This window comes from Zeugodacus cucurbitae, chromosome 5, assembly GCF_028554725.1.
Source record: "Zeugodacus cucurbitae isolate PBARC_wt_2022May chromosome 5, idZeuCucr1.2, whole genome shotgun sequence".
In the NCBI taxonomy this organism is placed as follows: domain Eukaryota; kingdom Metazoa; phylum Arthropoda; class Insecta; order Diptera; family Tephritidae; genus Zeugodacus; species Zeugodacus cucurbitae.
In genome coordinates, this window is record NC_071670.1 from 26,513,140 (window position 1) to 26,539,400 (window position 26,261).

A 26,261-nucleotide genomic window follows, 5' to 3' on the forward strand; every position below is an offset into this window, starting at 1 on the left:
CACGATTAATAACATTAAATATACGGATTTAATTAAAAAATGATCAAAAGTTTTTGGGTATTAATTATGAGTTTTGCAGGACAAATATCTATATTAAATGTTACTCCAAAATAATTTATTAAGTTATGTATTTGAAATGTTATCTTGAGCTCAGTATTAGAATTGGAAATTCGTATTGGGTGATATATAACTAATAATCGAAATTATCCTGATTTTTTTAGTTATTCTCTGCTGAAATTACAATACCATGCATTTATCATGTTGTTTTGTGTTAATGTTGAAAATCGCACGTTTGAAACAAGCTCAAAATAATGTCATGTGGATGCATGACCTTTAATTAGTTTTCCATAAGGATCTGTGTTTATTTGGACAAATAAATAATCACTTTTTTCTGAAAATTCGTGGCATATTGGATACATTTCAGGGATGAGAATAAAAACCACCCGTGTATTGTGTGTCTTAAATTGTCACATTTGATCACTCTTCATTGTACATATTATATAATATATTGAACTTTGGTAATGATGACTTTTCGAAAATTACACGAAATTTCACCGATTCACATGAAACAAGAGCCAATGCGAGAATTTTTATTCGAGCACTGCATTTCTTCAAATATTTTTCTGCATGAAAGTGTAGAATTTTGTGGAAGTGGATAGGGAGGGAACCGAAAAATATAAGTGCAAGGAGAAGCATTTGCGCGTACATGAGACGTAAATAAGTACTACACAAACCTTGAGTGGGGAAATAACATCGGGGATGCGTTGAACAAGGACTGTGGCGAAGCCTGCACTGAAGTAACTGCTGCATCTGGATGTAGAAAATTCTTCCGTTGTTCTATTCTTTCTTGATGTTGAGTTAGACAACGAGACATTATATCTGGTAAGCTCTCTAAATGATCCTAGAATGTGAGATTGCAATTACAGTGTATAACTACAAACCTATGTTGATATGGGTTTTTGATATTTTTTAATATACCTGCAATGTCTGCAATTTATCCTCTAAATTTGTAAGTCGCTCTTCAATAGAATCTTGACGACTCGACATATCCGAAATAATTTCGTAGACCGTGTTTTGAGTCTAAAATAGTGTCAAAGTATTTATTAAGTTGTAACATATTTGCATCAAAATATTATCGGAAGTGTGTGTAATAAATGAAATCTATAAAGCGAACACTAATTTAGAGATATATTTATTGTATTTATCTAAATTTTTCGCTAAATTCTCCAATCGCCTATTGTTGCATATCGTCGACTATTGTTACATATTCAATTGTAAAATTGCAATTAACACCAAACTAAACAACTGAGCCAATACCCAATAACTTCCGTGTCGTCTAATATTTCTCCCAATAATTATACAACAATATTGAATACAGATATTTTATTATTATGAATAATATAAAAACCCAAAAAACCACGAAAAAAATTTCATGAAAAATACTGAAGATCCTTAGTAAGCCTTTTTTTATTTATATTATGGTAAAGTTGATGTCTATAATGTTTGGTAATATCTTATGGTATATGGTAAAGGGTGATCCATTTGGAGGCTCCTTGCTTTTTTTTAAAGAACAACACATAAAATTCAAATTTAATGGAGAATGTTTATTATCGTCCGAAAGAACATTCTTTGGCATTATTTTTATACTCTCTCTCTTTTGTCACCAAGAAATATAAGAGTTAGATATGGGGTTATATATATATAAATAATCAGGATGACAAGTGGATTTGAAATCTGGATGTCTGTCCGTCCGTCTGTCCGTCTGTCCGTGCAAGCGATAACTTGAGTAAAAATTAAGATATCTTAATGAAACTAGGAACACATGTTCCTTGGCACCCTGACGAGCTTGCTTTCGAAAATGGGCAAAATCGGTCTACTGCCACACCCAGAAAGTGGCGGAAACCGAAAACCTATACAGTGTCATAATTAAGTCAAAATTAAAGTTATGAAAATGAAATTTGGAGCATAAGATCGCATTAGGTAGGGGCACATTTGGATGTAATTGTTTTTGAAAAGTGGGCCTGACTTCCCATGTAACTCAATTTTGATTTATAATATATTCATTAGGAACCAATGAAGATAGCGGAATAAAACTTTACACAAATACTATATTTCAGCTGTGGCATTACTTGTGGAAAAATTGTCAAAATCGGACCATGACACTTCAAGGTCCATGATATCGAACATAAAGAACTCAGTGCCTAAGGGTAATTTTTCACCGAAAATATAGGTAAATCTCTCAGATATTTTAATGTAATTCAGGTGGATTTTTTTTTCGTATAACAGTTTTTGTCTCTACCAAAAACAGTTAAAATCGGGTCATAACTTCCCCTAGATTCCGTATACCTAATTGTAGGTAATATACAATTAAATGAGCGTATAGCCTCCGATATATTGTATCTTGGTGCTGACTAGTGAAATCGGTTCAGGAATTACACCAGTTTCCATATAATATTTATGGTGATTTTAGTTATTCTATGGAACTTTATGCCGAATATATGGGTCGAATTGTGTTAAAATTAATGTTATTTATAAAATTACATAAATAAATTGCGAGAGTATAAAATGTTCGGTTGCACCCGAACTTAGCCTTTCTTTACTTGTTTAAAGATAATCTCTTTCAAATGTTGGCCGTGGCTTCGTCTCAGATCACCATTGATGGTTACGTTTTCACCGGCATAATTTTTGAAGAAATATGGACCGATGATTCTACCGGTCCACAAACCGCACAAATCCGTTGTTTTTTTTTTTCTGGATGAAATGACAGCTCTTGAATCTGTTCAGGTTGCTCTTGGTCCCAAACGCGGCGATTTTGATTTTCTACATACCCAATGAGCCAGAAATGATCCTCATCGCTGAACAGAATTTGGCACGAAAACGTCGGATCTTTTTGTAAAATTTCAAGAGCCCAAGAGCGAAGCGTTGTCCCTTGGGAAGGTCGAGCGGCTTCAATTCTTGCACAAGCTGCATTTTGCACGCTTTCAATTTAAGATTTCGGCGTAAAATGCGCCAAGTCGTTCCATACGACAGTCTGAGTTACTGCGAACGGCAGCCATTCGTCTCTCCACGGTTTTTGTGTCCACTCTCAGCTACGGAGGCTATATTTTCTCCACTGCATACTGGACGATTCTTTCGAATACACTTGATCTCCTTTTTACACGGTTAGCTGAGACAGTAAATTTCCCGTGCAAAAATAATACAATTTTCATATAAAAGTCACTATTTTAGGACCAATTTAAAAAAAAAAATCGTAGAATGAGAATTTACACTATATACATTTATGGTATTATCTGTATGTATGGATATATATTACTGTTAATCGCTGTGTCTTCTTTGACTTTACTTTTTCATACAGCTTCATTAAAAAAAGTGAAACCGTGTTAAAATGGTAATAGGAGGTGTACAAAAAAAACCGTGTAAAAAGGAGATCAAGTGTATTATCCAATAATGAATTCTGCATATTTGATGTTCTGATGGTAATATTTGGAAAACAGTATTTGTGTTTAGGAACTATGTCATTACATTGTTCTAACTATATCATTTGACAAAAATAGGACCTTGACATTTAGGCTAAAGAATTCTAAAAAAACATACCCTATTGACACGAAACTTTAATAATATTTTATAATTGTGTATATAAGAACAAGACTGCACACTTACTTTAAAAAATGTAAATATCCCCTTTTGAAATGTCACTCTCCTCAACTGCAAATTTTAAATTGGTAGCACAGTCTAAGAGACCTCAACAATGGTTTAATTTTCTAATATACTAGTATGTATGTCAGGAAATTCAGATACGGACAAACATTCGTATCAATTATTCACATATATTTCACATTTTTTAATGTGTGACTATATTATTGTAGATGTCCTTAAATTTAATTGGAAATAAAATCAATCCGAATGTACTCGTTATATTGTATTGCTCTAAGTAAATCTTCAATATCTTGGACATTATTTATATTGGACCAGATGTAGTATAAATATGCATGTGTGCATGAGTTTTATATGGAAGCACTTACCTTCGCCATATCTGTTATTGTATTTGCGTTATCCATTAGTTTTCGTTGATCCATTTTAACCTTTCGTAACCTGTTTGACATCGTAGAAAATGAAAAAATATTAGACGAAACACTTGTTTATTTACATTGTATATACAGGTACATATAATAGATATAATTTTAAATTTATTGCAGACTAAGTCACAAATGGGTGCGGAACGAAATTTCCCTTTGTTAAAATTCTTTGTGTATCACTTTTGTCCTGTTTATATTAATAAATATTGTTTTATTTCTATGGAAGATTGGAACAACAATATTTGAACTGTCTGTTTGCTTATTTATTTTCAGTGGTTTAATAAAAATATAAGTACTCTTAATAATATTCTAATGGTTTAATTCAAAGTCTTGGTACTTTATGATATAATGTTGTTCTGATTTTTCATTACTATATCTTGTGAATAACAATTACATAAGTTCGAAGGATAAAAAACTTCAACTATTTCTTTTGGAAGAATTTTATATTTTATTTTGAATGCAAATGTGTTTAGTTAATTTGCTAAGAGTAATCCACTGATTAAGGTTAATTTTAAAATAAAACTAATATATTTTATTTAATCAAACATTAATAAACGTATTAACGTATTTCATTTTTTTGTTGGCAAAAATACATTTTATTTTTTTAAATCCGTGAATTAACGATGACCTCACAGTCAAACCTCAACGCATTGTAGTCATAGAGTTCAAGCTGTGAAACCCCATATCACATTTTGACAATAACTTGACCTTCGTAAATGTACCAGACATCTTTTTCTTGATTTATGTTATTTCATAAATCTACTAATAAAGGCCTTTATTTATTAATACAATATGCTCCATATCGATTGCTAAAAAGAGGGCTAATCTTACCATAGCCAATATATGTAGGTAATTACACAACTCATCAATCATCGCAATCATACTAGTTTGGGTGCCTGGCCACAACGGCATTACAGGAAACTGCAATGCTGATGAGCTTGCTAGGCACTTACTTGCACTTCGGTCTCGCTTACAGTGGAATGGGAACCAGTGAGAGTGCTGCTGTCCTCTTGCAACTTTTCTGGATGAATGGGTCTCAGCTGAACTGAGCAGGCGCTGGACAGTCGCTAGTACCTATTCTGTCGCAAGATCATTTGGCCCAAAGTAAATCGCAAGAGGTCAATGGCACTCTTTGCCCTAAAAAAGGTCAATCTTTCCCAAGTTATAGGAGTTCTAACTGGTCATTGTCCCATCGGGATTTAATTTTACCGGATGCTAGCTGCAGAAGCTGCTTAGAATAATATTTCCTTCGGAATGCCCCGCCTTTACGAGATCTAGACAAAAAATCCTTGGATCTCACTTTTTTGGGCACCACCGCGAGTTAGCGGATACAGAAGTTAAAAACCTCTGCAAATTTGTGGTAGGTTCTAGGCGCTTTGTCGATTCATAATATAAGTGAGGGGGTTGAATTTTATGGCATCACAAAGCACTGAAAGTCTAAGTGGGTTTCCGTTTTTATGGAAACAGCCTTCGTACCTAACCTAACCTAACTTAAATTTTTATTTAAATAAAAATATACTTATATTTGAAGTGCTGAAGAAACACTTCAAAAGGTCTTAATATATAACGATTATTATATTTTAAGAGACGAGGAAGACGAGACGGAATCCTCCCCTTTTAACTTAATTTTTATTTAAAAAAGTAATCGCAACATTTTGAGCACCAAACTGTCTTATAAGTATACGTGTATAAGGGAATTACTTAATTAAATATAGAAAATTATTTAAAAAAAGACTGTTAAAAGTCCGCTCCTTAGATCTAATTCGATTTTGTTCTAACCTAAAAAATAGCGAACTAAAATACGGTACGAGTCAATTCAAACTACACTGTAAATTTCTAATCAGCTATATAATAAAGTATTGAATCACCTTAAAATAAGTCACTTACAGTTCCTTGCCTTGATTGAAGTATTCAGCTTAAGACAATCTTTGAATCAATACATTTGTATGCACCCATATATTGCTATGCACATATGTATCTATTTGCATGTATACATGCTTGTTATAGTTTTTGGGACAAATTTGTTGAAAAATACGAAGCAGTAAAAATAAATTTCGTCGTTAAGATTGCAGAAAATCGTATCTCAATCTATCGTTGACCACTAAAACCTGGGGATATTTGTTGTAGCTTCTGGAAGAACCACTCTTATACATAACCGAAGTCAATATTAGAATGTGTGTGAGAGATAAGGGAGAAGAAGTAGAGACTTCTGCAATCTTAACACAAACGAAATTATGGATATTAATATTCAAAGTGAAAATTGGAGTTTACATTTTAGTGTAAGTCCACCAACAACACCGACAAGCTTACACAATATTAAAGGGAAAGCAGTGAGACAAATACACTTACACTTACTAAAATTATGGATATGTAAATGTGTGAAGCAAAAGTGATCATATTGGCTTGAGATACGAAATTCTATAAAATTAACGACTTTTTATATAAATGTTGTTGTTACTGTTATTATTAATAACAGTTAATCCACAGATGACTTATGGCGTGTGTATTTTATATATGTAAACAGGGCTTTACAACCTAGTTACAGGCTAGTAAAACGAGTTTAGATGCATTTGTTTCCCTAATGGCCCGATATTTATATGCCTATGATACGTTGAAAACCATGTGATCGATTAACACTAGAAATTCCTTAACATACGATATATTAGTTTATCCTAATGTGGTTACAGCCACAAAATGATTATAGGGGTGCCAAAAATGGATTTTACACACATGCATTTGTATTGCGCGAAAATTGTGATTGTATATGGAAAACACATTATCTTTAAATTAGTATGGAATTAAAAAGGTTTATTGCCCAAATGCTATAATTAACATGCTTGTAAGCAAACAGTATTAGTTAGAAATTTTTGTGAAGGGTCGCTTGAGGTGATTATTGGGTGGGACTAAAAAACTTGCAAAGCAAAATTATTAATATTAGATAAGTATAAAGTTGTTCAGTGTTCGAATGACACTGAAGAAATTGAGGATTGTTGTCTGTTTGTACAATGTTTAATTTTGAATAACTATTACGACTTTCACAGAGTACATTGCACATACAAATTGTGAGACAGGTTGCTCTAGAATACTCACGCGTATATAGCTAGAAGGAACTTTCTTTGGTGGGTTCTTACACGTCCGGGATTAACCCGTTTTACTAGTCTTGTATGTTTGTAAATGAGCCAAGTTTCACGAAGAACATTTGCCGCTGCATTTTTCAGCTAAAATTATGACGCAAGGAAGAAATGGAATAAATTTTACATGAATAATTTGGATGCAAATATATGTTAGAATAGTGTGCTTTTATATACGTACATACATAAAATAAAAATATCTTAATATACCATATATGTACAAATGTATATACATATATATTTTACATGTAAACCAGCTTTATTGTGACTTAATTTCATATACAATATGTGTTTGTTTCTATTTGATTCTATTCACGTCAAAATTAAGATTTTAGAGTCAACTTTATTGAAATAAAAAGTATTCTTAATTCTTCATACGTAAAAAACAGTGCAATAAGATAATATTTTATCACATACTTTGTGTGAGTTGCATAATTCCTATTTGTTGCTCGATTAATAATATAATTATTGAATTAATTATGCTAAGCTAATTGCCAAAAAATTACAATCTTATTGTGTATGGTTACTATCGTGAGCCAACCGTATACCAAGATTTTTTTATGCATGGGAATTGGCTACCAACTATGTAGGCAGTCGCCATTTCTTTTACCATGTCGCTGCTTTATTATAAGTTAACCCTTTAAAGCTACCAATATTAAGCAACTTTAGAAACCGAGGTACACACAGGAATCGAATAATTTCACCAATAATGCAAAATTATTTCAAATCTACTAAACATAACGATTTTAAATTTCATTAAACGCCTTTGGCCGTGCTGCAATATACTCTAAAGAATGCTAAATAAGTTAATAAATAGTAATGCAATATCTACATAATTTTTAGATAAGTAAGATAAAAAACTTCTATTAATAATACTATGTTATGTAAAGGATTCGTATCTTTTGAAGCATAACTTTCATAAATCTTATACAAATGATATACTAAATATATTTTTTGTTGCATTTTCAAGAATAACTAAAGCTTTTTCGAATACCCTTTTCGTTAGTTGTGTATCCATCATAAAGTTATGAACATGCTTTTCAGCCCGGGTGAGCTCCAACTTCCTTGATACGACCGCCACAAGCAAAGCTGTGCAACCGGCACCCTGTAATTAGGTATACATTGTTATTAAATGTGTCAATATTATGAATTAATGCTCGATGTCACATATGTTTATTTGGTATCTGTCTGGTACTTGGATTACTTGGATACATCAGTAGCAGTTATAATCGTTAAATTTACTAAATCTCAACCCGACGTTTCCTTAATACACACCATTTTAATGGCTCTAAATATTTTCATATATATATACAGATGTGTAAATGGCCTGCCGATACCATTGTTATTAGATTTTGTGAATCCATATATGAATTAAATTATTATATATAATGTAATAATTCTAATGTAGGACAAGTATGGATATGATGGTTTTAACTAACCCACAAAATTAGTTCTTTCTGGCCTTTGAGAGCTACACATTATTTTGCATGAACCTGCCATTGTAATGGTTACTTATCGCTAGTCTTGCTTCGTACTGCAAATCAAAAATCAAACCTTCACTAATAAACAAAATTTGCGCAAGTGAACATGATATGAACTACGTCCTAACTACTTGATTATTATGTTTACATAAACGTCTGTGATAGATATCGAACAATTAAAAGCAAATTTGCTTATTGCGAGGTTAGAATTATTTGATAAAATTAATATTTTAATGCCCACTTTATTTCGTACTAGCGAAAAATAAATTATTATTAGTTAACCAATCAAGCAAACTCGCTAATAAATGCATTTATTACACTTATTTTTCATTATCAATTCAAAAAATATAGAACTCGACTTTAAGGAGATTCAGTTCTCTTATTTTATGATCTGAAGTTTTCAATATTTTAATCTTAACAAAGTTTTACAGCAATTTTGTAGTAAAATGTAAAAACATAATCATGACACATGACTATCGAATAAGCAAACAAATCGACTACAGATTATTATTATTTTAGTTGTTGGAAAGAATTGTTTACTGTAGTGGCTATTAATAATTAACATAAGTAATCACCAACCTTTTATGAATTCCATATACATATGTAGAGTACGTAATTAATTCACATTACTTTAAATAAGTATTTCTGGTTACACAATCACTGCAAATTTTTTAATATACGTTGAAGAACTGCAGGGAATATCGTTTAAATAATCAAAAGCATATTCATTTACGCAACTGAAACTCGAAACTTTTACCGAGTAATATCATTGTATTTATGCAAGTTTTTAATATTCGCGCCGAAATTTTAATTTGGATCGCATTACAATTCGAAGCTACTTCTGCTTAGTATACCGACATACATAATTTGATTGTTTGCTAGTTTTGTTAAATTATACACATATGTATACGGTACATATATACTTATTAGTACATATGCTTTACTTATGTATGTACAGACATGTACGTGTCGGAAAGCTTCAGCACTCACCATTATTCCTGTACTGACGGCAATGCCACGTCCACAGTACGTATTTGGTACAATATCACCGAAACCAACACTTAAAAATGTTATTGCTATCAGCCACATTGCATTCAAAAGATTTGCATGTTCTTCGTCATGAAACCTGTACGGGTTGTAGATACACACACACATAAAAAGGATTGTTTCTGTATGCAACAGTGCGAAATGTTCAAGCAAATATGAAAAAATACAATAACTTTTTAAGTTGATGTTTTGTGAGGCAAACTGCTTTCGTACGAGTATGCGTTAATAAAATGGTGTTAAAAGGTTACAAATACACAACGTATATATTTGCACATATCCACATTAAACACATTATATGCACACATGTATTCATCGAGGCGTTTTCACGAATGTATGTACATACATTAATTTCTGTTTCCTTAGTTGTTCAAATATAAGTAAATGTAAGTACTTTATTCAGGAATACTAATTTTTAATAAAAATTGCAAAAACTGACTTCAAATTAGTCTTTTCACAGCTGCTTCAAATAGATCATAATTTAGTCAATTGGTATGCGATTGCTTCATTTACTAATTGATTAAATTAAGCTTCTGTTTGAAACGTCTGTTTTTAATTAGTGATCTCTATTACATTACCGAATTTTGCAGTTCCCGTTATGTAGTAGCATATTTTACAAAAAAAAAATATATATACATTGTTACATGTATACATACATACATACACGTGTACGTTCGTAATAAGGATATGATCAAAGTGACCACTTATTCGATCCTTCGAATATACCATATGATAAGGCATTATAAACACCCTCCAAGTGAGATTTGCTAGTTTAAGCACGAAATACAATCGCAGGGAATAATACTTGGCTCGATTCTAAAACAAAAAGGACTATAAATTAAGTATTTCGTATTTGAGCGCTGCAAATACGTAAGTACTTACATTCTAATATTTCTGTGTTTATTTGAATGTATATATACGTACATACTAAGTTTTTAGAACAAATACAAAATAAAATTAAACTTATTTTTATTTCAACTGTAATAAGCGAGGGCTGTCGTTTAAGCGAGTTTGTTGTTGTTTGAAATATAGTTTTGTTAATTAACACCTCGGCGTTACTTTATTTATAGTTGCATTCGGAATATTTGATTACGTTAGAAAGGTTAGAAAATGTTCCTCATCGAATAATGGGTTAAAGGCCTGCAAGTTGTTTTTGGCAAATGCAAATTTAAGTTTGGTTATTATTTAAATATCATAATCAATAGATTAAAATCTACATTAACGAACATATATTATAACTCAAGAATTGTGTTTTAAAGAAAACATGGTAAAAACGACGAAGAAAGTATAATATAACAGGGGAAAAATTTAATGAAAATTGCATAATATAGAACCATGTTTGAAAATCGTGTCAAAATAATTACGTACGTATGCTTGGCGATACGAAATGGACTCATACGAATCACCAAAAGGTAAAGAAAAAGAAAAAAATAATTTTCGATCATTTGCATGTAAAATTATGGCACTCCTTCCAACTGTATTGAATTTGAATTAGTGTCCAAACGTACCCCGAATGTATATAAACATAAATAAATACATTTTTACCAATGTCTACCATAAAATTTCAATCTTAAACGACAACCCTCACTAGGCTTATAGTATTTCGAAATAATTTCGGTCACTTGCATGTTTTGACCATATATTTTCAGATAATAATTACGATAGAAATATAGTTGAACTTCCCTAATTTTAATCACCATAATCCACAAAAACTTCGAGTTAGAGAGACTTCCGAGTTACAGAAGGTAATTTGTATGAAATTTGTCTTCTATTGCCAATTCAAGAGTTTTTTTGTGCAGAGAAATTTACATACAAAATATAATATATTCTTAAAATACAGAGTTTGTAAATACATACACTAATGCACACAATTATTATGTACATACTCACATACGTTTATACATATGTATATACTATGTTTGTACTTATAGACGTTAAACAACCAACCAACTGCTGATCCATTACTTCTGCTTATACTGCATTAAAAATTTACAAACATTTTTACTATTTACATTTTAATTTAATAATATCAATTAACAACTTAGATGTATACCCGACGTTTAGGTTGAGATTTATCGTACTACCGTTCAAAGATGGTCCTACTATGGTAAAAAACTGTCTCATTGTTGAGTATCCGTTCTTTTGGTGCAAAGTTGCGCAGTATTTTCTCGTTATTATTTTTGATTTTGGTTTGGTTACGTTTGCCAAAATACTTACCACCATGCCACATGTAAGCGTTATACCGCGTCCACAATAGGTGTTGGGCACAATATCACCATATCCCACGCATAGGAACGTGATGGCTGTTAGCCACATGGAGTTGAGCAAATTTGCGTGCTCCTCGTCGTGGAATCTTTCGCGATACAAACGCACAGTAGATTGGTTGCATAGTAATAGCGGTAGCAGTAGTAGTAAAGTAGTGGTGGTAGTGGTTGGTAGGTGAGAAGTGGTATAAACAAATAAACAGGTTTGTGAAAATGTGAAAATATTTGGTTTTTTGTACTCTTTTAATGAAAATAATTTTTTGTAAAATTTCTTACAAGAATTGTAAACCCTCTGCTACAAATTAAGTACAACAAAAAAAATGTACTCAAATACATATAATACATATGCAATTGAAAGCAATTATGGGGTCTAAAATTGGCAATATCAAATCAGCTCAAAACAAATGAAAATTTGAAAATGAAATGTAAATATATATGTACATATTTACATATTTTGTATATATATAATGTATATATTTACATATTGTAAGTAAAAATATGCATTAAATCATTCAGTGGGTAGTAATATTCGTGTATATTGAAATTATTGTATTGTCTGTGTGCATGTTTGGCCTAAATTTAAAATTTATTTGTAGATAAGTAGTGTGGATATAACCTGCAGGGCGAATGATTAACTAAATACTTTAATTTAATTGTACGGATATTAAATTTTTGGTAAAAGCAAAAAGTGGCTTTGCGTAGCAGTGAATATAACTAAATATTTGTTACTATATGTATGTATGTATGTAACATGTTTTTATAAATAAATGAATATGTCGCTTTTTTGTTAACTTTTTAGTTTTACTATTAATATGTATGCTTTTATTATTAATATGTATGTACATACGTAAATACGTATTTCATTACTTTATTCCAAATAACTGTCTCAACGCGCAATGTGTATGAATTTTGATGTTTGCTAATTGTATTTCATCTTGTGTTTGCAACAATGATCATGCTTAATTTTAGTAATCCAAAAACATACATATGAATGCATTAAGAAATCGAAAAGACATACTAAACGGAAACCAAGCAATTACGTTGTCACGACACAGTTCTAAGAATTTAGCGCAGCACAAAATTAAATCACATGATATTTACATCGACAAAAGTTAAAAAATGATTTAAATTGTTTTACCATTATTTATTTTAAAACTGTAACATACGCTTATTAATCAAAAACAAAAAATAATGTAATATCTTTTTCAAATTTATACCAAACTAATAAGTAATATTATGATTAACACAATGATTTTGGATAGGTTCGGTTTATTTCCAAGTGGATAGCACTTACACTCAAATAAAGCGGCAACTTGATAACAGGATTGTTGTTTACCATGTATATATGTATGTATACCTACCAAATGTGCTGATTTGTTTCATTCTTGTTACTCTAGACATTACATTTTCTGTTTTATTATCCAGCTTTTAAAATGCCTATATTTTTATACTGTAGCTAAAAAGAGTATTATAGTTTTGTTCACATAACGGTTGGCTGTAAGTCCTAAAACTGAACGAGTTAGATATAAGGTTATGTATATCAAAATGATCAGGATGACGATTAAAATTCAAATCCGGATGTCTGTCTGCCCGTCCGTCTCCCTGTGCAAGCTGTAACTTGAGTAAAAATTGAGATATCTTAATGAAACTTGGAAGACATATTTCTTGGTAACTAAAGAAGGTACCGTTGTTTGCGACTGGTAGATAGAAGTTGTAGTTAAATTTTCGTGTAGTTAATTGAAAACATTTTAACAGAAAATGGAAAATTTTGTAAAATATTTTTATATGTAACCTAAGCAAACAATAGTTTGAAAAACTAATTGAACTGATGGAGAGATAACACTACTACTCCTGTAAATGGGCTATTTTAAAAAAGTAAAGTAAAATGTTAATTATGAAGTATGCTACTCCTCTTCAATCACTTCGCTCTAATACGTTATTCTATAATATTTAAAACCTCCCTGTATTTCGCCAATCATAACTTTTGAATAAAAAAATATTAATAACAAGTAAGGAAGGGCTAAGTTCGGGTGTAACCGAATATTTTATACTCTCGCAATTTGTTTATTTAACTTAATTAATATTATATAATTAATTTTCGGCTATAATCGCTTAAAGCGGTTCCTACGCCAAATATATATATATATAATACACAATTTGACCCACATATTCGTCATATATATTGTATAAAGTCCATTGAAATTTGGAAACCCTAATATTAGGTTAAAAGCACCGAGGTCCTCATGTTCGATATATGGGGCCTTGAAAACCTATAGCCCGATTTTGGCGATTTTTAGAATGAGGTTGCCACACTATAAACGTAGTATTTGTGCAAAGTTCTGCACCGATATCTTCACTAGCGCTTACTTTATATATTGTAAAGTAAATAATTCAGATCGTCTTCAAAGTTTTGGTATATAGGAAGTAGGCGTGGTTGTGAAGCGATTTGGCCAATTTTCACAACATATTATTGGCAGGTTAGGAAACTATTACAAACCAAGTTTCTCTGAAATCGGTCGAGTAGTTCCTGATATATGGTTTTTGACCCATAATTTGGCGACGCCACGCCCATTTTCCATTTTGCAAAAAAATCTGAGTGCAGCTTCCCTCTGCCATTTCTTTTGTGAAATTAAGTGTTTCTGACGTTTTTCGTTAGTGAGTTAACCCACTTTTAGTAATTTTCAACCTAAACTTTATATGGGAGGTGGGCGTGGTTATTATCCGATTTCAACTATTTTCATGGTGTTTGGTGGGGTACGTAAGAGAAACGACTGCAGAAAGTTTGGTTCATATAGCTTCATTGGTTTGCGAGATATAAACAAATAACCGATCTGAGGGCGGGGCCACGCCCAATTCTCCAAAAAAATTGTATCAAAGTATGCCCCTTCCTAGTGCGATCCTTTATTCCAAATTTTTCTGTTTACTGGACGGACAGACATCCGGATTTCAACTCCACTCGTCATCCTGATCATTTAACCCCATATCTACCCTTTTATTTCTTGGTGACACAAACAACCGTTATGTGAACAAAACTATAATACTCTGTGCAACATGTTGCGAGAGTATAAAAAGCTGCAAAAGCCACACACACAATATATACACATATATCGAGACTTAACTCAATTTTAATATTTATTCATACTTTTATAAAGAATAACTTCAATGTATTGTTCCAAATTCTCGTTTTATCCGTCAAATCTTCACATGTTTAAGTTGGTAATGCGAAACAAGTTCAACTAAAATTGGTTGAAAACCAATTTCTAGTTGCCTGAGTCGTGCTGTAATAGGGGCAATTATGATTTTCTATTTCGTTATTCTAGTGGACTTTATGTCAAATATATGCGACAAATTGTGTGCTATCTTAATAAAATTAAATAAATTAATTGCGAAATTATAAAATTTTAAGTTGCACCCGAACTTAGCCCTTTTTTACTTGTTTATAATTAATTTTGATTTATTTATACTATATATGTACTGCATTCTCTTATTATATTTTTCCATATTCATAAACAAATATCAAAATATATTCTAGACTTCCTGTTAGAACAAACTCCTATATATATGTACATATGTATGTATTTGAGGTAAGAGCATGCTTTTTTAACAACTTAGAACTGAATATGGAAGAACGGATTACTTGTGGGAACATTTTCCGTTTAAACTTTTATGTTAATGGAAAACATATCCTTTTTTATTAAATTGTTTTATTTATTTATTTAACCGGAGAATGTAAAAATAATTACGTAAGATTTAGAAACAAAAAAAATAATAATAAGAAAGCGTGTGTTTTAAAAATTTCCCCGTGCAATTGTAATGTTGCGATTGAAGGGTTAATTGCTAATATAAATAACCACTTGCAGTTAGATGTGTCATGACTAGATTGAGTCTTTTTAATGAAGATTGTAAGCACAAATTGAATATATATGTTAAAATAATTAATTCGTTTTTATATCATATTTACTACATATAACTTTTGTTTATTGATAAGTTGGTTGGTTGGTTGTTTACTCAGAGACGAAAGTACCAAATCGATTGGATAATAATTACCGCTGCTTCGTTTAATTCTTCAAGTGTTTAAAGTATTTTCAATATTATAAACAAATTAAATAGCAAAATATAGAAATATATTCTTACGTACATACATACCTACCTATTGGATTCTTTTATGAAAACTGTGTTTGTGAAATAAAAGCATTAAAATAAGTAGTAGAAACATATGGTATTTATATAAAACTGGTTGATTAACGCCATAAAATCTGTTGTTAATAGAAGAAGTATTTATAAACTTTATTTTTATTTGTTGCTAAAACTGATACTTTTCAAATGTATATAAACCTACTTATACTCGTAATTAGTTACTATTACAATAATGAGTGATTGTGCATGTCAAAGGTATTGATCACACTAGAATGCAGGCATTATCCAGTCTGCTCACAAGTAATTGTTATTACCAGCCTTTATTGCTGCACTAGGTCAATAAAATTAATCAATAAGAAAGTTAATAACATATAAGTAATGTATGTTTGTATGTTTGTATGTGTATATTAATTTCTGTATATATAATGAAGAATACAGCTATAATAATAATATTCCTGATGTCTAACGAATTGCTCTGAACAATTTCTATCATCGATCGATGGAAATGTGCTTATATACCACTAGAAGACTGAAGTTATGTTGTCCAAATATTGGGAATATTGGTGTTACATTCACGGCTATCAATGATCATAACCTACTCGCATATTCAAAATAAGACCAAAATGTATCTTCAAACATTTTGTACTTACTATGAATAATTTTAGAACAAAGAACGATATAACAACAAAAAAATGTCATTGCAATTCTAATTTGATAATATCGATTACAACCAGCCAAACCTCTACCAGGGATAAAGGGATGTCCAACTTATTCCAGTGTGAGAGCGCCTCAAAAATAGCGTTTTTATAACATTTTGCATCATTACCAGATCAGACAAAATACTAATTTTTGGACATTTAAATTAAAACACCCAACATTTATTAGGATTTCAAATTATTATATACTGAATGGAAATGAAATGTAAAAATTATATATTTAAATTTCATTTAGCGATATAATGGAATGTTAAAATAGCCGGCTTTCGAACTTTCAATAATAAATAAGGCTAATTAATACCTATTAATTGACAATTAACTCATTTTTTATAATTTTTCATGAAAAATTAGTTTGCCGATGCTGCTAATCACAAAAAATGTCTTTTACCACTTTTAAATTTCGCGTTTTCATTTATATTTGTTTTAAGTTCATATTAGTGATATTGAATGGCGGTTAAAAATGTATCCGTCGCATTATTTTTTGGCAACATTTCAATCTGGCCGTTCGAGTTTTCCAATTGCGAAACGTCAAAACCTACTGTTTCCAGTCAACTGTCAAAGATTGGTAGGTTTTGACGTTTGTCAATGCGCTCTCACTTCCAATGAAAATAGAGTTGGACATCTCTTTATCTCTGCCTCTTCTCAGGCTAACAACTTTCTAACAGTTCAATCCCTTCGATTTGTAATTGATAGATCATAAGTACGGATTCTAAATAGAATGTATAAAACTTCGCTGTTGAGTTGTCCTTTATATGTATAGGGATACTTTTTATGGGATAAGACTTTAGTACATTTATGTGGTGTAAGAGTGTCAATAACTGTTGATGTTTTCCGGTATATTCCGCTAATGTGTTGACAAAAGCTAATACATACCTATTTTTGTTTCCAAAAACCATGAGGGCTTCATAGAAATCTGACTTTGTTTTCACTTTTTAGAAAAGTCGAAGCACATAGTGTATACATGTGTGCACATACATATACACACACTTGGATAATAATGTTTAATACGCAATCGTATAAATGTTTAATATTATTAACACAAATCAGATGCAATTAGCATACTCGTACGATTAGACGATAGATTCAATGAGAACATCATAAACACAAGCAAAGCAGATTACAGTCACAAATACTTTTAAAACATACATACATACATATATTAAATATACACAAGTATTTATTTGTAGATATGGTGTTATATGGGAATCATAATAATTAAATGCCAGTGTAGTGTGTGAAAGTTGTATATTCGCTTAAAACGTGTTTATGGATACTACATATATGCATATCTAGATCCAAAGCACCTGGGAACAAAAATATAACATGAATTCACTTTTGCTTATAGATATACATATATGTACATTTATTTGAAATTGTTTTAGTTAAATTTAATTAATTAAAATTATTTTATTTTTATGGCATTAATTAAGAGTTGAGGATTGCAAATTCCTATGCAATATCAATATCAATTTTTATGTAAGTTTACCATTTGGCTGAAAAACTCAAAAATCAAAGCACGAGATAGTAAATCTTAAATTCCGATCTGGTAATTTACTATCGTCTTAGTGTGATGATTTTTCTCATCAAATATGCATTTAAAGGAGTGAAATCTTTAGTATGTGTTTAGTTAATAATATATTTTGCATATAAATTAGTAGACACAAGAAATATAAAAATTTAACTCTTCGTGAATCGAACGATCGGTTTATGGTTAGTATAAAAGTAAAGCTTGAAAGCACTCGCAACTATGCCTGTTCTATATATTTAAGGTATACGAGTATATTGTATTTTTATACTCTCGCAACAAATAAATAAACTATTATAAAACATAACGGTTGTTTGTAAGTCATAAAACTAAACGAGTTAGATATAGGGTTATACATCAAAATTATCAGGATGACGAGACGCGTTAAAATCGGTATGTCATAACTAGAGTAAAAATTATCGTAATGAAACTTGGTACACATATTCCTTGGCACCATGAGACGATTGTTCTTGAATGGGCGAAATCGGACTTTTGACACGCCCACAAAATGGCGAAAACCGAAAAAAATGTCATAACTAAACCAATAAAGCTATATAAACCAAACGTACTAAAGTGCGTTAACTCATTAATGAAAAACGTCAGAAACACTAATTTTTTTTATGATAGAATATGGGCGTAACGACGCCTCCTTATTGGTCAAAACCCATACCTCAGGAACTACTCGACCGATTTCAATGAAATTCGGTATATAATATTTTCTTGATACTCTGATTACACGGATTAATAGGCGAAATCGGTTCACAACCACGTCTACTTCCCATATAACTACAAGTTTTAAAGTCATTTGATTTGTTCACATTTTATGCTCTCGCAATTTATTTATTTAACTTAATTAATATTATATAATACACAATTTGACCCACATATTCGTCATATATATTATATAAAGTCCACTGAAAGTTGGAAACCATAATATTAGGTTAGAAGCACCGAGGTCCTCATGTTCGATATATGGGGCCTTGAAAACATATGGTCCGATTTGGGCGATTTTTAGAATGGGGCTGCCACACTATAAACGTAGTATTTGTGCAAAGTTCTGCACCGATATCTTCACTAGTGCTTACTTTATATATTGTAAAGTAAACAATTCAGATCGTCTTCAAAGTTCTGGTATATAGGAAGTAGGCGTGGATGTGAAGCGATTTGGCCAATTTTCACAACATAATATTGGCAGGTTAGGAAACTATTACAAACCAAGTTTCATTGAAGTCGGTCGAGTAGTTCCTGAGATATGGTTTTTGACCCATAAGTGGGCGACGCCACCCCAATTTTCTATTTTGTAAAAAAATCTGAGTGCAGCTTCCATCTGTCATTTCTTTTGTGAAATTTAGTGTTTCTGACGTTTTTCGTTAGTGAGTTAACCCACTTTTAGTAATTTTCAACCAACCTTTGGTTTGCGAGTTATATATAAATAACCGATTTGGGGGCGGGGCCACGCCCACTTCCCCAAAAAAATTACATCCACATATACATATACATATGCCCCTTCCTAGTGCGATCCTTTATTCCAAATTTTTCTGTTATAACTTTATTTATGGCTTAGTTATGACACTTTATGTGTTTTTGGTTTTCGCCATTTTGTGGGCGTGGCAGTGGACCGATTTTGCTCATTTTCTCAATTTTTACTCAAGTTATCGCTTGCACGGACGGACGGACGGACAGACGGACTGACAGACATCCGGATTTCAACTCCACTCGTCATCCTGATCATTTATATATGTATATACATGTAAAACCCCATATCTAACTCTTTTATTTATTGGAGACACAAACAACCGTTATGTGAATAAAACTATAATACTCTGTGCAACAGGTTGCGAGAGTATAAAAATTAATTAATTTATAACTACGTTCATGTACATATACATATGTATATATAGTATCTAAAAATACATTAGGCCAATTCATGTCCAGTTATATATAAAATTAGCCGCGAATTCACACGTGGAAGGTGTACATTTTGTTGTGTTAGTTTTGCTATTTTCTTGAAATAATAATTGAACAATATTGCATGTCATAAGCAACAAAATCAAAGACCAGCCATAAACTGCCCTTTAGTCTGGATGTGTGTGTGTAAATGTGTATGCTAAATACAAAGTTTATGAAAAAGCAAATAAATCGAAAACAAGAAATATGCACAATAATACGTGTCTTAGATAGTTGGAAGCAATTACCTTTCACACTGTCGCAAAGTCCATGAAGCAATAATCCATAAGGATACCATGAAAACGAGTAGCACCGTTCCAGGACATATTGTCATTAAAGTCTTTAAAACAAATCTGTAATTGAACGCAAGGTAATTCTTTGAACAAAATGGATTCAAGTAGAAGTAACTAATCAGAGTTGAGTATAGCATAGAAAGGAGTGATGGAGAACCAAATCAGATCTTCTCAAATCTCAATTTATAAATATTTACCGAATCTTACTTTCAAAATCACTATTTGATGTTGAGTGCAAGCCTCGTTACACATACAAAGAAATATTTCAATATTATTTTCACAATATCGCCCAAATTTTTTTAGGATAGTATAGATAGACATTTTGAAGTTTTTTGTTTAAACATTCATGATTTGCGTTTACTGATGTTTTGAGTAATGATGAATGGTTTTCACGTAACATTAATCATTGATGTGATATCTAATAGTTTATGAAACTGACATGAGACTTACTTAACATGAATGAATTAAATAGAATATACATATATAAAATAATTTTAGGAAATAAAACACGCTGATGCGTTTTGGAAACCTATATCGCCATTCCTTTTCTGGATTGAATAATCGATTAAATTTATTTCCTTTCAGATTCAAGGCAGAGAAAATAATGTCATATGACTTATTTTAAATTTTGTATCCAGCAAAGATCCAAAAGAAGACGCGTGCTCGTTCAATGGTTCATTCTTTTCAAGTATATACTTGGACTCCGAAGACTACCCTTTGTAACAGTCGAAATTCACAAAGAACTTACATCACATCGCAACGAACACATCTATCAACTCTTATGTTAAATCCATTAGGAGCCTGGATTCGATAAATCTTCCAATGAGAAATATAATGTGCAAAAAAATTTTGAAATATTAAGAAATTAGCATTATTTTTACCTGGTATTGAAGTTAATTCTGTTGAGGGCTCCTATACTCCGCGACGATGCGTCTGTAAATAATTTCGAATGAAGAAGCATAACCCGACATATTAAATATAGCCGAAGGAACATGGGTAATGATAACGCCACATCATAGGGTACTGTTTCGGTGCCCATAGTTTTATTTTTATTTGCCAATTTTGTAGTCCATTGGAAATAATATTCACCAGGAATCGGATGAATTGCACATATAAAAAGTTCTAAACTTATCTGACTAATTCGTTGCCATGTCATTGCGATCCGCCAATCGTCAGCACAATTATCTATCATGAACAACTGTTCATTTGTTAGCCATCAATGCGTCGTCATACCATATCAAGTTGATCAGCAAAGATATAAAGAAGATATAAGAAAAAGAAGAAATAACGTGTTACTAAAAATTCAGCAATTGCTATTATGAAAATTCATTACTTTTGGTGTGACAAACGAAATAACTAACAAACAAACTATCGATTTGGAAATCATTTTACATCCATTTAGTACAAAATATAATGTTTCCAAATCATTAAAAACATAAAACATTTATTTCGCTCAACTAGGGACACATGCATATCTGTGCTCACAAGGCATAACGAATATCGAAATGGGGTCATGAATTTGTAGTTATGCATTATTAGAACAGATATGTTTTCAAATGGAGATACTGGACTTTCTACTTAGGTTTGTATATTTATTCGAATATGTACATATGTATGTATGTATGTGCAATTAAGGTAACAAAACACAAGTTTTAAAAGTATAAGCTGATTTTTGCAACGTTTATATAATATTTTGATAAATATATATCACATACAACTACAATTATATCAAAGTAAGCGAGATTTGCGATGAATTTCAGAATCTTGTAAAATTTAGGATAATAGAGTCAGACTTCTGATCAGGAATTTTTTTTTTACTTTTAACATGAAACGACCATAAACCTGCTGGTTCTGAAATAAAAACGCTGTCATTTTATGTTCTTGACTGAATGTATGTGGAATTCTAAGAAATGAATGCGAACAAAAGCTACAACTACCTCATTTAAAGAGTTGTAATTTCCGGTTAGTGTTATTGTTCGATAGTAAGAGACTTAAAGCAGTGGAACTTCTTTTGGAATGCTATTACCATAAATGGAAGCCAAATGTATTTGAAGATAATACTGTGCTTAGTTGTGGTTTTGCAAATATCATTACTGCTTATATAGTAGACAAATAAAAAGTCTAAAATATTGAAGTTTTGAACAAATTAAAAAATAAGTCGACGCTATCGATAGAAGCAATTATCATTTACAAAAGGTTCAATAATTGGCTAGTCAATATTGCAGGAAACCTTCAATTTCCCGATTGGGTTTTCATATGCTTGTATGTAACTGTAACATGTTTTGGATACTTAGTGCATTGTAAATGACAGAAAGTATGCAACTAACAAAGGGTGAGTTACTTATACACGTATTATATAATAGCTGTACCTATGAAATAAAAATGGCTACGCTACAAGTAAGCGTAAATCGGTGTAATAGTAATACAAAGCCAACCATAAAAAATAAGCAAGTCACACTCTTCTTGAAGCGATATAAGAAGCTTTATAAGGCTTATTTTAATAAAGTGTTATTGCCATTGTTATTCACCTTAATTTACAAAATAAGCGATACATTTATATCTTTCCATTACATACATAAGTACATGTAAGTTGTCCTACGTAAGCTCATACATATGTACACATACACATACATTTTTATATTTGACACCGCTCATTAAAATTCGACATTTAAACACATGGGGCTAAAATAATATCTATTTAGATACATTCATATGTCTATAATACGCACGTAAGTGTATCAATCTGAATGAATTCACTTAAACATCAATTCTAAAACTGGAGCCACAATCATAACTACATTATAGATATCTTAACTTTGGTCAGTCAGTCATTAAAGTTAAAGCATTTTCGTTAATGAGTGGAATATCATTTTCCCATATTTGAGTTCAGTTTCCTTACTAAAAAGTAATATTTGTATTTATATAGCTAAATTTAGAAATTATGATCATAATTTCAAAATAGCATCAAATACGAGTACTTATTGCAATTATAAAACAAATAATTATTAATATTGAAGTTTTCATTTCATTTATTGATTTATTTTTATTTGTAAAAAAATTTCTACTGATTGCAAACACAAAACGACATTTTTTTAAATCACTGGTGAAGAAATCATGTTCGAATTAGATATGTCTATATATGTATGTATTTTCCGTTTTGTAATAGTATGAGTCAGATATAAATATATCCGACCAAAATCTGGGGAATTTGCAACTCGTACGATGTCGTTATGTAATAGAGCAGTAGTTTATCAACTAAAGATAGATAACTGACAAGTTGGACTGTAAGTTAGTTAATTTTACTGTATGGCTAGGACGAGCCATGTGCATATGTATGTAAATGTGTGTACTTACGATCAAGTATGATTATAATTACTGGATTTATATACTTGTACTTGTATATGCATCATAGGGACTATGACATATTATATGAAGCTTCAACTAAACTACCATCAAGAACTTACTCACAAATATTACAAAACTTTTATATTTACTTACTGAATTCTGCAAAGTATAGTATAATAAAAGGTCAGTATTAGAAATATATAAAGGATTTACATTAATATTATGAATGGATTCTAGAAATTATACCATAGAAACGCAAATATGAATTAGCAAATGGTTTACTAAATGAATTTGAAACGTTTACATTAAATACAAATTATAATAAATCAGTTAAAAGAAATTGTGACTGTACGTATATGTACTGTTGTATATCGATAATTGTTTTCTGGCCTGATGTCTGTTTTCTGTACCTCCTTAGAACTAAGATATGTTCGATTGTTTCTAAGCCAATAATTGTATTTTTCTATTGTGGAATGGAATAGAATATTATTATGATTGTGTAACTTGTATATTTTCAACAAAAATTTATATGATTTATAGACCCCATTGGTATATATAGCACAGTAAAATATCTAGAAGTTGTATACTTTATTACGATTATTTAAATATTTTGTTCAACCAAGTGTTCTTGATCCTTACCCTTAAAAATAAGAACGATAGAAACCGAGATTACAAATACTGCATATCTTTTTTTGTGGTACAACTCACAGGAATGTACATTAGTTTATGATATCATGAACAAAAGGAAGGGAAAGGAAACAATTAGTACAAAAGCGTGACGTGATCCAAAGCAAATATCAAAGCATTTCAAAATTTAATTTTCGAAGAATTTCGTACCCAAAATGTAACCTTTTTTAAATTCTCGCAATATGTTGCTTAACGGTTGTAATACCTAAAACTAATCAAATACAGAGTATCAGAACAGGGAGGGTCATATTAGAATGCAATTTTGTTTGGAAAATCGGGTCACAATCAATCTGCGTTCTGTACTCAAAGTGTACGTTTCCAAGTATATTCAATCGGACTTAACACAATGTTTTTAAAAACGACGGCTAAAGGACATTCCTCGTAATTGAGTTTAGACTTAAATCAACACTTTCTTAACAATTTATATTTCTTAATAGAACGCACATAAAGCATTCCAACGAAGCCATCGACTGTGAAAGTAATATTGGCTGAGGACCAGAATGAATATGAAGCATAACACCAGTATTTAGGAGTGGTGAAATGTGTATACTTGGGATAAGAATAATAGAACACAATTAGTTTATATCCTTATGGTTTTAAATGTAATAGTAATAGTTTGTATAAGGAGTAATACAATTAATTTTTATATTTTATATTATATAAACGAATATTTGATGACCGTGTGTTATCAAGGAAGTTGGTATCTACGAAATCAATTTGGAATAAGCAGTTAGAAAAGTTTAAAAAGGATACAATTTGCGTCAATAACAGGACTTTTAGAAAAAAGATATCGTGTACCGAAAATTGTTAAATAAATTAATTAAATAAAATGTAATATTACGTTGGCTAAATTACATATGTACCACTTATGCACTTATTAACATTTGTTGATTCGGGTAAATGCTACCTTTTATTTGTTTTGAAATTTAATTTAAAGGACTAAATATGCATTATATTATATTAAAATTATCAAAGCATTTTGTTGTTTTTTTGCATTGCTTCCATTCTGTGCAGCTTTTGTGGGCTGTTTGATTATTAAAGTAGTTTTTTTTATTAATTTTTAAAAAATTTTTTAGAATAATTGGCGAGAATTTCATCTTAAAATATCCATGATTAACCTAATCTAAAAGGTTTGTAAAGATTTTTTGTCATATTTATAGTTTCGTTTAAATTATGAAATATCAACCCATCGAACCGTAAAAGTTGACGATGAAGTTATATAGCATGTATTCTCACTTATATATGTAAATTTATTCATTGATAACGATAAAAAAAGGAAATAGTGCAAGCTGGTGACAAACAATAATATTTATGCCCTATGTGCTAAAACATCAGTATCACATGCATGAATTACATATCTACGAGGACAATGATGCTGAGGACGCTGATTGTAACATCTGAAAAGGAATTTAAATTTGCACTCACTCTCACCTGCACTTCCAAAGCATGGTAAGCTATAATAAGACCTAAAAGAATCACAGTCGAAACAGATATTAACGTTTTTAACGCCGTCGAGTAAAACGAAGCCTGAAAAAGTAAAAAAGAATTATTATTTACACATGTTAAAACTATGCAGTTTTAATAAATATATATAATATATACAGTAAATAATACA

The 26,261-nt window shown here is 30.9% G+C and overlaps 1 protein-coding gene across 22 annotated transcripts in view; it reads right to left on the reverse strand.

Annotated features, from left to right (window-relative positions):
* The window catches only part of LOC105219110 (small conductance calcium-activated potassium channel protein), a 174,897-nt gene that overhangs the window by 77,859 nt on the left and 70,777 nt on the right, over window positions 1-26,261 (reverse strand). For 11 of the 22 annotated variants that reach the window (XM_054231445.1, XM_011195035.3, XM_054231448.1 and 8 more), the window contains 9 exons: window positions 26,072-26,173; window positions 21,496-21,812; window positions 20,570-20,674; window positions 9,679-9,814; window positions 8,202-8,312; window positions 7,167-7,294; window positions 4,023-4,092; window positions 979-1,080; window positions 735-901 (listed from right to left, as the gene is read on the reverse strand). In XM_054231445.1, the coding sequence (XP_054087420.1) occupies window positions 735-901; window positions 979-1,080; window positions 4,023-4,092; window positions 7,167-7,294; window positions 8,202-8,312; window positions 9,679-9,814; window positions 20,570-20,674; window positions 21,496-21,812; window positions 26,072-26,173 (1,238 nt within the window). Of the gene's footprint in view, window positions 1-25; window positions 624-734; window positions 902-978; window positions 1,081-4,022; window positions 4,093-7,166; window positions 7,295-8,201; window positions 8,313-9,678; window positions 9,815-11,949; window positions 12,086-20,569; window positions 20,675-21,495; window positions 21,813-26,071; window positions 26,174-26,261 lie in introns of those variants that run through there. The other 11 variants (XM_029044778.2, XM_029044776.2, XM_011195044.3 and 8 more) reach the window with 5 other exon arrangements.